This window comes from Chinchilla lanigera, unplaced genomic scaffold, assembly GCF_000276665.1.
Source record: "Chinchilla lanigera isolate Chin_1 unplaced genomic scaffold, ChiLan1.0 scaffold00057, whole genome shotgun sequence".
NCBI lineage: Eukaryota > Metazoa > Chordata > Mammalia > Rodentia > Chinchillidae > Chinchilla > Chinchilla lanigera.
In genome coordinates, this window is record NW_004955458.1 from 3,795,087 (window position 1) to 3,809,750 (window position 14,664).

The 14,664-nt window shown below is 51.4% G+C and overlaps 1 protein-coding gene and 1 long non-coding RNA gene across 8 annotated transcripts in view; one reads left to right on the plus strand and one right to left on the minus strand.

Annotated features, from left to right (window-relative positions):
- The window catches only part of LOC106149948, a 10,493-nt gene extending 6,605 nt beyond the window's left edge, over positions 1-3,888 (plus strand). The window contains exons 4-5 of the long non-coding RNA XR_001236438.1: positions 865-1,041; positions 3,498-3,888. This is a non-coding gene — a long non-coding RNA (uncharacterized LOC106149948). The remainder of the gene's footprint in view (positions 1-864; positions 1,042-3,497) is intronic.
- A 475-nt stretch (positions 3,889-4,363) lies between these two features.
- Rnf41 (ring finger protein 41, E3 ubiquitin protein ligase) overlaps positions 4,364-14,664 on the minus strand; it is a 33,820-nt gene continuing 23,519 nt past the window's right edge. For 5 of the 7 annotated variants that reach the window (XM_005397294.2, XM_005397293.2, XM_013520826.1 and 2 more), the window contains 6 exons: positions 12,904-13,016; positions 7,828-8,099; positions 6,859-6,994; positions 6,530-6,633; positions 6,286-6,330; positions 4,364-5,683 (listed from right to left, as the gene is read on the minus strand). In XM_005397294.2, the coding sequence (XP_005397351.1) occupies positions 5,332-5,683; positions 6,286-6,330; positions 6,530-6,633; positions 6,859-6,994; positions 7,828-8,099; positions 12,904-12,993 (999 nt within the window). In that variant the 5' untranslated portion in view covers positions 12,994-13,016 and the 3' untranslated portion in view covers positions 4,364-5,331. Of the gene's footprint in view, positions 5,684-6,070; positions 6,196-6,285; positions 6,331-6,529; positions 6,634-6,858; positions 6,995-7,827; positions 8,100-12,903; positions 13,017-14,664 lie in introns of all 7 variants that reach the window. The other 2 variants (XM_013520829.1, XM_013520828.1) reach the window with 2 other exon arrangements.

Below are 14,664 nucleotides of genomic sequence, written 5' to 3' on the forward strand. Positions count from 1 at the left end.
AGCTCAGCGACACAGCACCTGCCTGGCAAGCACAAGGTCGTGAGTTCGATTCCTGGTACCGGAAGAAAAACAGAAAAAAACCAAAACAAACAAATCACTCAGCCTTATCACATAGCTCATTTCCCCCCAAAATGTCTTCTGGAACGCCTAACTGCCCCCGCCTGCTGTGCTGGGGACTGAACTCAGGCCCTTCACAATGCGCTACCTCCCCGGCCCTTTTTCAGAGATAGGGTTTTGCTAAGTTCCCAGGCTGGGCTAGAACTCAGGATTCTCTGGCCTCAGCTCTCAGAGGTCAGTGATTACAGCCATGTGCTACCATACCCAGATCCCACATCCCTTCAGGGTGTGCATTTAGTCCTAGAATTCCTTTTATTTTATTTATTTATTTATTTATTTTATTGATTGATTGGTCTTTTTGAGACTGGGTCTCGCTATGCAGTTCAGGCTGGCCTTGAACTCACTTTGTAACCCAGGCTGGTCTCAAACTCACAACGATGCTCCTGCCTCAGCCTCCCGAGTGCTGGGATTACAGGCGTGCGCCACCACTCCTGGCTTCTTGCTCTTAAACTCCAGAATGATGCTTCCAGACCCTCACTAAACACATTTATTGAGCCAGACTTGCTCCCCATCGCGCTTCCCCGGTGAACTCGTCACCCCCGAACCCGCTCATCCTCTCCTCCTGCTCAAGCTGACGCCGCCGCGCTGTCACCCTCCAACACACGGGCAGCTCCGTGTCTCCAGCTCCTCCCTGGTGAGGTGCCCTTCGCTGAGGCGTGTGTTCGGGAGCCCAGGTTCTGGGATGACTTCCAGGTTCAACTCCAACTTCTGATTATTGGCTGTGTGAATTTTGTCCTCTGCCTCCAGATGGGGCTGATGATAATGCCAGAAATTGTGGAGAGGACTCATGTGTACTTAGCATCGCGCCTGACTCTGAGCGCTCAGTCTGGATGTGACCCCCTTTCCTCACTGCCCGGGTCTCTGGTCCCACTGAGAACTCGGCCCCAGGGATTCTTCTGAGGCCTCCCCTCCACATGCTGCCAGGTAGGTAACTGCCCCTTCTTCCTTGTAGCATTGTGCTTAGTCCGTGTCTATGTGCGACACACCATTGGACTTCTGAGTACTGTTCACGTGTTACCTACTAATCTGCAGGATCCCGTGAAAGTCACGTCTCCATGACATGTATTATCTCAGATGCCTAGCACCCAGCACCTGACAGATGCATTACTAATCTCAGCTAAGCAAATCTAATCTGCTAAAACCTATCAATTATCCTTCCTAAATATCTTCTGCGCCTCAAGCCCTTATCTCTACGTAATTACTGGGAAGCTTACCACTGGTGTTGACACTTGTTCCTTGCTTCCTCTTCACTGTCATCAGAATGAGCCGGAAGTCACTAGTGTTCTCAAAAACTTACCTGTAAGCCGGGCGTGGTGGCGCACGCCTGTAATCCCAGCCCTCAGGAAGCTGAGGCAGGAGGATTATTGTGAGTTCAAGACCAGCCTGGGCAACAAAGTGAGCTCAAGGCCAGCCTGAACTGCATAGTGAGACCCTATCTCAAAAAGACAAAAAAAAAAAACAAACCTTACCTGTAAAATAAAGTTCCAAATTCTCTCCCACACATAAATTGACCTCAAATTATCTGTAGTCTCATCTTTCATTTGTTCCTCCAATAAACTTTATGCCGCAGGTATACTCGTCTCTCCTTCACCATATCCTTCATGTTCATTTCTTACTCCTGTTGTGATCTCATCTTACTATTATTATTATTATTCTTATTTTATGGTACCAGGAATCGAACTCATGACCTCGTGCTTGCCAGGCAGGTGCTGTGCCTCTGAGCTAATCCCTGACCCATGACCTCATCTTAAAACAGAGGTTGCAAACTGGTGGACCCATGTTGTTATTGGGCCTCGGGCTTTTTTGTTTTGCTATTTGAGACAGGGTCTCACTATGTAGCCCCAGCTGCCCTCGAATTTGCGGTGATCCTTCTGCCTCAGCCTCCCCAGTGCTGCGGTCACGTGTGCACCATCTGCCTGTCTTAACCCCCTGCCCATATACTGCTCGTGAATCTTAGCGTACTTGTGATGCCTTACTACAGGCCGTAGGGAGTAAGTTCTCTGCAGGGCAGTGCCATTTGGCTACACGAACCCCTCAGCCCTGCACCCCCCCCCCCAGTGAGTACTCTGCAGGGTAGACATTCAGTGAATATTTACTTCCAAAAGTCAGACCTAAGCTGGGCACACAGGGACATGCCTATAATCCTAACCCTCAGGAAACTGAGGCAGGAGAATTGTGAAGCCAGCCTGGGTTACACAGGGAGACTACCTCGAAAACAAACAAGAACTACCCTAAAGAGACTTGGCACCATTCACGACACTCAAACAAGGAGAAGAACAAGGAGCAGGTTCTTAAAGTAAAAGGAGTTTCAGGGAAGAAAGACCACCGTTATCACTGGGGAAAATACACCACCTAGTATGCTTGCCCTACTTTGTGACGTCATTATGTGCTTGCTTTTTTTTTCTTGGTACCAGGAATCGAACTCAGGACCTTGCGCTTGCCAGGCAGGCGCTTTTATTTTCTAATCATGTGTGGCATGTATGAAAGAGTAGACCGAGTGCAGGAATTGCCCCCCAGTTCTAACTAGAGTTTCTAGAATACGTTTAGATTTACGTTAGACGCCTGATAAATGTTCAACAAGTTTAAATTACAGTTCAGGGGAGGGAGATTCTCTTCTCTTGGCAGGAGCTGGTGGCAGAAAACACTTAGGAAAAGGCTTTATCAAGGTTTGCCAGCCACACACCGGGTGGTCGACTTGGTTTCTGCTCCTCAGGGCTACTTCCTTGGCTAGGAACCACCGAGGGGTGGAGGCTTCCAGGCCTACAATACAATTCCAGACTGCAAAGCAAAGGTGCCTGAAGGAGGAGGGGAAGGAGCATGCGTGTCTTCTGTAAAAAATATCCCCAATCCCAGAAGCACTCAGGAGGACGCGGGATTCAGAGTAAAGGCGCACCACGGCAGGAGCACAGTTCGGGTCCCTGGAGGGAGCCCCGGCTGCTGCGGGGCAGGAGGGAGGAAAGGGTGCAGGAGGTCACAGGCGGCCAAGCGGAGGCGAGGCGGACACCACCCCCAGACGGACGTCCTCCTCAGACAGGCCGAGACAGGTCACAAAGCAAGGAAGGAAGGGGACTGGGGTGGGAGAAAAGCCTACAGAGGAAGAAACCTTCACAAGAAGGGCAGGGATGGTGATTTAAGAATTCAGAGCTTTGAGTGAAAGGTTTATTATTAGAGCAGTCAACACCACGGAACAGCGCGTACAACACAACCAGCAGCCCGCAGAGACACCAGTGCAAAGGGGAGGGGAGCGGCGAAGCGGCCGCCTGGCTCCATCCGGGGCCGGAGGAAGGAGAGCATGGCCCCTGGTAAGGCAGGCAGGGGAGGCAAAAGGGAGTGGGAGAAATGCAACTGGACTAATAGTCACGTTTTTTCAAATTCCCAAGCCCAGTGGCCGGAGCCGACACTGTTCCCTAGCCCCTTCAAGCTGGTATGCGCCCACCCCAACCCCAGTGGAGCTGATCCGACTCCGAGACCAGTGGCAAGCTGGTCTGGAATAAATCTCCAAACAAAGACGCCATTACACGGTGGAGAGAAGCCCCCTCTCTCCAACCCCATGCCGCCTGCACGGTGGGGTAAGCACACCCACCCCCTTGCTGACTCCGCCAGTCACCACAGGGACCAAGGGAAGCGCCAGACAGCCTAAAATGGAAGTCCTGAGGTGGATACGGCAGAGCACAGCCTGTTCTCAGAGACCCAAAGATAGCTTTTTTTTTTTTCTTTTTGAGACAGGATCTCGCTGTGCAGTTCAGGCTGGCCTTGAGCTCACTTTGTAGCCCGGGCTGGCCTCAAACTCGCAGTGATCCTCCTGCCTCAGCCTCAAATGCTGGGATTACAGGCGTGCACCACCGTGCCCGGCTCCAAAGATGTAATGCTTATCCTGTTTGTCAGGTGAAGCTTAGAACCCAGCCCCAAGGACAGCTGGGGAGGGCTGCCTTTAAGAGCAGTGCTCTGAATCCAGGAGGATGCTGGGCTGGGAGGAAGTTTCTTCAGGGCCCGGGCGGCGATGCTGGACCATCACATCCCTCACAGGAGCAGAGGAAGCCCCTCCCCACAGGCGGGTTACAGAGGGTGGGAACAGGTAAAAGTCCGCCACGGACTCCCTCGGCTCCTTCTGTGTCAAAGCCAAAGGTGGTGCTGAACATGAAAAATGTAAAACAGACCCTGTCCCTGTCCCACCCTATCCGGAACCCCAACAGGAAGAGGAAAAACAAAACAAACAACCCCCCAAAAAAACCAAACCAAAACAAACTTTACATTTTGTTGATTTTTTTTTCTTTTTTCATTTCTTAAAAAAAAAGTAAATAAATTAAATGCCAACAATGTAGCTGGGCTAGAATGTGGTATAAGCCCTAACAAGGCCATTCTTTAAAAAAAAAATGTGGAAAACAGACTGGGTTTGTGAAATACAGACAAACAACAGCCAAAGGAAATTATCAAAAGAACTACCATCCCAGGGCCGGAGAGGGGCCCAGGAAACTATCACGGGTGTGCCACAAAAGGTGGTGCCTGCCCTATTTCGGCAAAAGCCAGGAAGCAGCTTCGTGCTGAGCATATGAAGCCATCAGCCCTGCCGCTCCCCAGGGAGGGCCGCGTAGGAAGGAAGAGCCCGTCCGGGACCTTCAGCACCCCAGCCTGTGCGCTGCAGGCCCTGCGGTGCTGCACCTCTGGCGGCTGCGCGGGAAGCGCTGGGCAGACCCGGCCGCCCCGACAGGCTGATCAGTGACGCTCAATTACTGGCCTGTTTACCCCCAGGGTTTTGGTTCCACCCTCACCATCTCTCTGGGATGCCTCCTCCCCAGAAGTGCCCTCTAAATGCCACTGAGAGTCAACAGGTCTGCCCGCTTCAAGTCCCTGGCTGAGGAGGACGGGGCGATGAGCGATCCCTCGCGCCACCTTGAGCCTCCAGGCAAAACAAATCTCTTTGTGCTTTCTGCAAATATCTGGAACCACGGACCCTCGGCAGGAAAATACGAAAGTGGGGACGTTCCTACCTAGACAGAATTTACGGACATTTTAGAAGAAAAAATATGGCCGAAGGCAGGAATCTGGGCCCCCCGCCTCCAGAAGGCTGAGCGAAGCGTCCCAGTGCCCTTCAGGGCCAGAAAAACGGGGGTTTGTGGCTCGGCCTTGAGGAAAACGGGGAGGACTCGGGGCCCAGCTGCTGGAGTGACAGGGCTTTCGGATTTCCGTCTCTTCCTGATCGCCAGTCCAGCTCGCCTAGATCTCCTCCACGCCATGCGCAAATATCATGACAAGGCCCGGCTCCTGCACCATGTCGTCTCCCATGTGCTGGTTCTCACAGGCCATCACCACCACAGCCTGCTTGCCAGGGATGCGCTTGGCCACGTAGTTCTCGTAGAAGCGCCGGTTCATCTGTCTCGTCTCTAGTGTGGCCAGGCCCTGCGGCCAGCTGCGCTCGTGGGCGTTTTCAATCAGCTCGTTGACAATAGAGGCAGGACAGCCGCTTTCCACTAGGGAGCGCTTGATCACGGCCTGGAGCACGGCGTCGGGGGTGGAGATCATCCCGCCCCAGCGGGTCACTCTGGCCGGCTGCAGCGAGTTCACCCACCTGTGTGGAGGGGGTCGCAGGTGGTCACCGCAGTGCAATTCCTTTTCGCCGCTCTGGCTGCTTCTAAGTAGAACGCCCGCCCACCCTGCGGTTAGCCTGACTTTATTCAGCCTTCCTTCCAGCACTGGCTCAGACACCTCAAATCTTTCCCTAGTTGACCCCGTCTGAGTCACCACATATTACTCGCCAGAATAAATCCCACGAGTCTATATTCTGCTCCCGTTTTCTTTGAAATCCCAATCTCAACGCTTAACGTACATCACGCCTGGCACAAAGTAAGTGCTCAACATATATCTGCTGAATGACGCACTGGCTCCGCTGTACTGTGTCCCGCTTGGCACTGTGTGCCCTAAACATATATATACACACACACGATTTCACACTTACAGTGTAGTCTACGAACTGTATAGGACTCCAGAACTGAAAGAGATCTTAGACTTCGCTTGCTTTTGCTGCACTCTAGACCACTTTCCTGGACTTGCACTCTGCCTCTTCTCTGGGCTGTAAGCTGCCTGAAGACAGGGACGACAGCTTCTATTTCTTCTTGGCCTTCCTAGCACTCCACGGCTTTAACACGGGGCTTTATACGTGGCGGTACTCACCTAATTCCAGACACACTGCATCCTCGGACAGGCTTCCCCTTCCATCTACCCAAATAAATAAGAGATCCTGTACTGCAGCTGAGGCGCCCCTCTCCTCTGCCCTTCTCCTTCACCCCAGCATCTGGGAGGCGGTGGCCCTGGGCCAGCTCTTACTGCTGTCCTCTGCCACTCCCCTGCTCGTCCTCCTCTCAGCCTTGGTACCAGGATGTGGAGGGAGCGACTCCACGTCCTACGGGACACTCACTCTAGGATCTCGTTGTATTCGATCGTCTCCTCCAGGTTCTGAAGGTTGGGGTTGACGCTGCGGATTGCACGCATGTACGCCTTCAGCAGCTGGATGTCTCGCTTCTGTGGGGGGAAGCAGAACCGGGGGCGATGGGTAAGGCAGACAGCAGATAAAAGGTATGCGTTCATCTGAGAAGGAGGCTGCTGAGAGACTGCAGGAACACCAGGCTGCGCGCTTCCCAGGGAGACAGGGACGGCGTGGCCTCACTCCCTGCTGCCCCCCCAGTGCTTCGCAAAGCTCCTCACAGACGTTAGGCGAGCGCGCGCCACGTGTTCTCTGGGTCCTACCTGCTCCGCCAGCTGGTGCTTGTGCTCGGCTGACGTCTTCTCCAGCTCTGCGATGCGCGTCTGCTGCTGCTGCACCACAGAACGCAAGTGCTTAATGCAGTTGTGGTTCGGCAGCTCGTCTTTGGGCATCTCCAGGCTGCGGCCCAGCGGGAGAGAGCAGAACAACCCATTCGGTGAGACACGTGGGAAAACGGCTTGTTCTGTGGCAGAACCTCCTCAGTGGGCTTTCTCTTACTCTTAATTTCTTTTCCTTTCTTTCCTTTTTCTGTCTTTCTTTCTTTCTTTCTTTCTTTTTTTGAGACAGGGTCCCTCTGTATAGTTCAGGCTGGCCTTGAACTCACTATGTAGCCCAGGTTGGCCTTGAACTCAAATTGATCCTCCTGCCTCAGCCTCCCAAGGATTACAGGCGTGTGCCACCACACCAGGTTCATTTCTGAGAGGCCCTAGATTTACTGTCCCAACTATCAGCATTTAATCAAATATTTCACACCTCTCTGAAAGAAAAAAAATAGGGCAGGAGGAAATATGAGAAGCCTGGAAATTAGAGCAGTCAGCCTCACAAGCAGATAGCAGTATGGACCCTAATGGAAGAACAAACTGGATCAGTCTTTAGTGTCATCACACAGATCATTGAACTGCTCTCCTCCTCTTATTAAAGCCAGAGCATAGGGGCTGGGGATTCAGCTCAGCAGCAGAGAGCCTGCCTGGCAAGCGCAAGGTCATGAGTTCAATTTCCGGTACCGGAAAAAAACCAAAAACCAAAAACCAGAAAAGAAAAAAAGCCAGAGCATAAAGACCATAGCTGGAAAAGCAACAAGGAGCTGAGGCCCTGGGGGAAGATCAGGCAGCGGAGAAGGCCAGGAATGCCCTGGCCTACATCTGTGCACTCTCCCCAGCCAGCTCACGGGGTGTCAGAGGCAGGCAGACCCGGGGGCCCTGATCTGCAGAGGCGGAGGGAAGAACTCTCACCCGCAGCCCTGCTCACAGGTCACAGGCCGCTTCGGGTTGTGCTCACAGTCGCTAAGGTGAGACATGAGGTTATCCAGCCGGACAACGGCACTGCAGCCGAACACAGCGTTGTCACAGGCAATCTGCAGCTTTGACAGCATGTTCCGCATGATCCGGGGCACTGGGCGGAGGTGGGCGACTGTCACGACGCTGCGGTCCACGGGACACGTCTGCTGCTGCGAGAACCACTGAGTGATACAGGCATTGCAGAAGGCGTGCTCGCAGTGCGGGGCCTGGGGAGGGCAGGCGAGAGGGACCCGGGTTAGCAGGCGTGGGGAACCTGGGCGTGCTAACCACGCCAGTCCAGCTGCTGAGCGGCTTGCAGGACCAGCAGTGCCTGAGCTCGTGACAAATTACGCATCTGCCACGAGCAAGGCATTTTGGGGTAAGGCTTAAGGTCCGTGTCCTGTGCTCAAGATTACAAATGGATCGTAAGACAAGACAAACAAGCAAAAAGGTGTATAACAATGAGAGCTATAAATGACATTCCAGGACAATAGGAGCTATGACACAAGGCGGCCAATTATTAACTGCCACCTGGATTGCATACACAGTAATTGCCAAAGAGGTCCAGAGGGTGAGACTAGGTCACCCAAAGCAGGTGTTCACGAGGAGGGCAGGACTTGTGATAGATCTTGAAAGATGACTCAGAGTGTAGCTGTGGAGAAGAGGGCCACAGACGTACAGGCAGAAGGTCAAGGTAAGGAGGGAGAACAAGCTGGGCGCCCGCAGTGCCCATCCTGCCCGCACTTGGGGAGCCGAAGTGGGAGGACGGCTTGAGCCTAGCAGTTCAGGACCAGCCCAGGCAACAGAGCAATACCCGTCTCAAGCAAACAAACAGAAAATTCAGAGCAAGGAACGTCTAGGGCTATTTTGTTTGCTGTTGTTGTTTATGTGTTTATTTTTTAGACAGAGTCTTGCTTTGTAGCCTAGGCTGGCTTCAAAGTCCCCATCCTCCTGCCTCAGCTTCCCGAGTGCTGGGATTACAGGCGTGCGCCACCATGCCCAGCAAACACTGAGACTTCTGTTGCGAGGTACAAGGCCTCTCTATGTAGACACAGTTTCTTATATTGTGAGAATTGACCTGAGGTGTTGCTGAGTCGCAACAGCCAAACCTAGGTTCCTAAATAGAGGTAGAGTTTTTCTGCGGAATCACGTTCTTTTCAGGTTTTCTTTTCTTTTTTTTTCTGGTATGTGTAGGGGTTTGAGACAAGGTCTCATGCACTACCACGACCAGCATTTTCTTTTTTTTTTTTTTTCTTTCAATATGATGTTGGCGCCAGGCATGGTGGCACATGCCTGTAGTCCCAGCATTTGGGAGGCTGAGGCAGGAGCAAGTTCAAGACCAGCCTGGGCTGCAAAGTGAGCTCAAGGCCAGCCTGAACTGCATAGTGAGACCCTGACTCAAAAAGACACACACACAAAAAAAACCAATAAAAAAACAATATGATGTTGGAGACTGAACCCAGGGCCTTGCACGTTCTAGGCAAGTGCTCTACCACTGGGCCACATCCCAGCCCTCAGTTTTATAAAGATCGTAATTCAGCCAACTTCCCTGCAAGGATTCCCTGTACCCGTGCAGATGCCCTCTCGCACCGATGAATAACGACTCTGGTGCCCTCTGCGTTCCAAACGCTTCGTGAGGTCCCTAAGATCTGCCCCCAGGATGCTCGGACTCCACCCTTTTAGAATCCATCCTCCCACTAGCACCCAGAGTGATCACTTCCTTGGTGGCTCATGACTGTAATTCCAGTACTCTGGGAGGCTGAGATAGGAGGATCCCAAATCGAAGCCTGGGTAATGCTGTGACTTAGCAAGACTTCATCTCAAGAATAAAGGGTCGGGAGCAGGATGGGATGGTGCACACCTGTAATCCTAGCAAGTTCAAGCCCAGCTGGGCCACTTACTACCTTAGTGAGACCCTGTCTCAAAATAAAAAATAAAAAAGGGCTGGGTATATAGCTAAGTGAGAAAGCCCTGGGTTCAATCTCCAGTATGCCTACTCCCCACAAAAGACCCCATGTCAAAATAAAATAAAAAATAAAATAATAAAAATGCAAACGAGATCATCTCACTTCTTTGCTTTAAAATATGTAACAGTGGGCTGGGGATATAGCTCAGTGACATAAGCGCCTGCCTGGCAAGCGCAAGGTCATGAGTTTGATCCCCAGTACTGCAAAAAAAAAAAAAAAAGATGAAAAATATGTAACAATGAGCTCAAGGCCAGCCTGAACTGCACAGCGAGACCCTGTCTCAAAAAGCCAAAAAATATAAATAAATAAAATATATAACAGGCAGGCATGGGGGAAGATCACACACCTGTAATCCCAGCTATCTAGGAGGATGAGGCAGGAGGATCACAAATTGGAGGCCAGCGTGGGCAACTTAGCATGACCTTATCACAAAATGAAAATAAAAAGGGGGCGGAGGATACAGTTCAGTGGTACATGTGTGTCCAGCAGGCATATGCTCCGGGTCTAATCCCCAGGACCACTGCCACTAAGACAAAAAAAGGAAATGATTTCCCAGTGCACTTCCAGTGGCTCTGAACTCTCCGCACAGGGCCTGTAAGACTCTGCTTGGCCTTACCCTGTGCCTGACCTCTCCTCTCCTTGCACCATGCTCCCGGCAGTGCTCCCAGGAGCGTTCAGGCCACTTTGGGGTTTTTTTCTGTACTTCAACCACATCCAACTTATTCCTGCCTCAGGACCTTTGCTTTTACTGCTTCCCTTGGCTTAAAAGAATGGTGCTCTTCTAGATCTTAACGCAGGAAGGCCCCCTCATCATCCAGCTGTCTCCTCTTCAGTGCCTGTCCTACCTCAACCTGCCACCTTTGGCTGGCAGCTCAGTGGTACAGCTCTTGCCCACACGCATGAAGCCTTGGTTCAATCCCCAGCCCTGAAAAAAAATACCAAAGAAATAAAAAAAACTAAGGCCAGGCGTGGTGGCACATGCCTGTAGTCCCAGCACTCAGGAGGCTGAGGCAGGTAAATTCCTGAGAGTTAAAGGCCAGCCTGGACTACACAGTGAACTCAAGGCCAGTCTATACTACCTAGCAAGACTGTCTCAAAAAACCAAGGAATGAATGAAAAAAGTGAATGAATGAATGATAAAGAAACTTTTTAAACTTGCCTCCACTGGCGAAGTACACAGAATACCTACCTAAATACTCACAGAAAGGATACCAACTAATAAAAAGTTACCTGTGGGGCCTAGGTAGATAGGGACAGGAGAGAAGTGAGAGTTCTCACCATGTATCTGCGTATCGTTTATACTATTTTGATTTTTTCCCCAATACTAGACTTGAACCCAGACCCTTACATATACTAGGCAAGTGCTCTGCCACTGAAATACATTGCCAGCCTTTGAAATATTTTTCTTTTTGGTACTGGGAATTGAACTCAGGACCTTGCACTTGCCAGGCAGGTGCTGTGCTGCTGAGCTATATCCCCAGGGCTTGCTAAATTCCAGGCTGATCTGGAATTTACGATCTTTCTGCGTCAGCTTCCTAAGCAGCTGGGATTACCAGGCATGGTGGTGCACGCCTGTAGTCCCAGCACTTGGGAGGCTGAGGCAGGGGACTGCCTGAGTTCGAGGCCAGCCTGGGCTACATAGTGAGACCCTGTCTCAAAAACTAAACAAATATGGAATGGAGCAAGCGGCATCTCTAGCGGGGCTCTTCTACCTCCGGGAATGCGCCCAGCATCACAGGGGATGCCTGCTCTCAGGAGGTAGGTACTGGAGGCGGACGGTGCCTTCTGACTTAGCTGTCACCAAATACCACTCCTCTCTACAAACGACTTGCCTCAAATGACAGTGCCAGAAAACAGCCCTGCCAGGGTGGGGAGGGACCCCACACACCTGTGACCCTGCCTCTGCCGTGAACTCGGCCGGCCCATCCCACACACCTCTAACTCCTCCCTTGGCAGTAGGCTGCAAAGGGACAGGAAGGGGTAAGTCCAGGGCTGGCTGCCATTGCAATATGGTCTCAATTTTTTTTTTCAGCTCAAGCATCTGTCCTCCCTTGGGTGGTTGGAAACTACAGAGAAAATGAGTGGAGGGTTAGGAGGAGCCTTGGGAGTTACATAACGTGAAAGACACCTTGCTGATTAGCGTCCTGGTTTGGAAAGTGGGATTACCAGGCTGGGCGTGGTGGTGCACGCCGCCTGTAATCGCAGCACTCGGGAGGCTGAGGCAGGAGGATCATTGTGAGTTCGAGGCCAGCCTGGGCTACAAGGTGAGCTCAAGGCCAGCCTGAACCGCACAGCGAGACCCTGTCTCAAAAAAAAAAAAAAAAAAAAAAAAAAAAAAAAAAAAAAAAAAAAAGTGGGATTACCGACAGCTGGTCAGAGTGGCAGAGGACCACCTGGTATTTACAAGGTGAGGCCCGTAAGGCTCACGTGGGATGATATTCCATCACTGCATCTGTGAAGGGTTCGTCCCTCTCAGCCAGCTCACCTAGGACGCCTGGACGCTCCCCCAACCTGCCCCGGAAGATGCAGCTGCCTCCAGCCAGGCAGGGCTGCCAGAGAAAGACCTACTGCTGGTGGCAGCTCTCTTATCAAAAGGCAGAGTGCTGGTTCCTTCAGCAGATCCCAGGAAGAAAACAGGTCAGTAAAGCCAACCCCACACTTCCTACCTAGGAGGCAGGTGAGAGGGCTGCGGGGTACTGATAACCCGAAGCGATACGCCATCGAAATGCAGACCGGAGCCCAGAGGCCAGTCGTGGACAGGAAGTCAGACCCTAGTCAGCATTCCCGCAGCGGAAGGGCAGCTGTCAAGCTACTGCCGGAAGAAGCAAGCCGCTGACTGTCTCACAGCAGAAAATCCCAAAGCTAGCTGGAACTGGGGCCTGGGGCGTCACTCGAGGCAGACTCCGGAAGCCCTTCTCCTGTAGCCATCCCTGCTCCCTGTACCAGACCTCTGCTGGGGTGGGGAGCGGGGCAGAATACAGGGATGGGCCCAGACACCCCACTCCTCATGGAGATTTTCCACCAGCGCGACGGCCACGTCTCCCCAGACCCCCACACGACTCACCTGTACTGGCTCCTCCAAGACTCCACTGCAAATAGGGCAGATAAGGTCTTCGTCAACATCCCCCTGGAAACGGGTTACATCATACCCCATGTCTCATCACTGAAACCCAGGTCCTAGGAGGGAAGACAGAGGAAAAACAGGCACTTCAGAAGAGCCCAATCCAGCCGGGGATATAGCTCAGCGGCACAAGCACCTGCTTGGCAAGTGCAAGGTCCTGAGTTCGATTCCTGATACCAAAAAAAACAAACAAACCAAAAAACAGAAAAGCCCAATCCTGTAATCCCACAATTCTGAGAGGCTGCAACATGAGGACTTGAAGTTTGACCCCCCACCCCACCCCACCCCATGGGTAATGTACAGTCTCTGTCTCAAAAAAAAAAAAAATTTTTTTTTTTGTCTTTTTCAGACAGGGTCTTACTTTGTAGCCCAGGCTGGCCTTGAACTTGCAACGGTCCTCCTGCCTCAGCCTCCCGAGTGCTGGCATTAGAGGCATGCGCCACTACACCCAGCTCATAATTTTAAAAAATAAAAAATAAAGAAAAGGGGCTGGGAGTATAGCTCAGTGCAAAGGCCCTGGGTTTAACTGCCATTATCACAAAAAGAAAAAGGACACCTGATAGAGGGTCAGGCAATCCACAGACCAGCCAGCAAGCTGTGATACCCTAGAGAGGATGGCTGAGTCAGTGGACAGGTGAGCCCAAAAAAGGTGAAGGATGGCTTGCAGAAAGGCCTTGAAGGATCAAGTGAAGCTAAAATGAGGCTAGATTAAGTCACAACCAACCGGGTTCACATTCCCACATCTTTTCTTTCTTTCTTTCTTTCTTTCTTTCTTTCTTTCTTTCTTTCTTTCTTTCTTTCTTTCTTTCTTTTTTTGGTCTCCTTGAGACAGGGTCTCGCTATGCAGTTCAGGCTGGCCTTGAGCTCACCTTGTAGCCCAGGCTGGTCTCGAACTCCATCACAATGATCCTCCTACCTCAGCCTCCCGAGTACTAGGATTACAGGCATGTGCCACTACACCCAGCTCCCACATCTTTTCAAGAACTAGGCACTGAACCCAGGGCCTGAGTTATATCTCCAGCCTTTTTAGATGTTTATTTTGAGACAAGGCCTTGCTAAATCACTACGCAGTCACCCAGGCTGAGCTTGAATCTGGATCTTTCTGCCCCAGCTTCCCTCCATGCTGGGGCGGAAACTCACCTGGCTCACATGCGCACATCTGCTACTCAGCATGTGTAACTGGGCAGGCTACGTGACCTGCCTAATTTAAACTGTGGAGCTTCCATAATTTGAAATCTGAATATTTCAAACTAAAAAACTTCTGGAGCACCAACACGATGCCACAAATGGAAAATTCCGTATCTGACCCCACGTGAGCGGTCACAGTCTAAGTGGAGGTGTACTAAAGACAGGGCATAAAATTACACTCTGGCTATGGGTATTAGATATAAGTGAAACACAAATGAATTTCATGTTTGACTTGGGTCCTTTCTACAAAATACTGAGTTCTAAGCATTTCAGATAAGTGATATTCAACCTATTCTTGATTAAAAATTCCTTAAGAAGCCAGCTACAGGGCTGGGGATGTAGCTCAGTGGCACAAGTGCCTGCCTGGCAAGCCAAGGTCCTGAGTTCGATTCCCAGTACAAAAAAAAAAAAAAAAAAGAAAGAAAGAAAAAAGAAGGTACAGTGCTATATGTCTATAATCCTAGGTACTGGGAGGCAGAGACAGGAGGATCACAAGCTTGAGGACAGCCTGGAAAA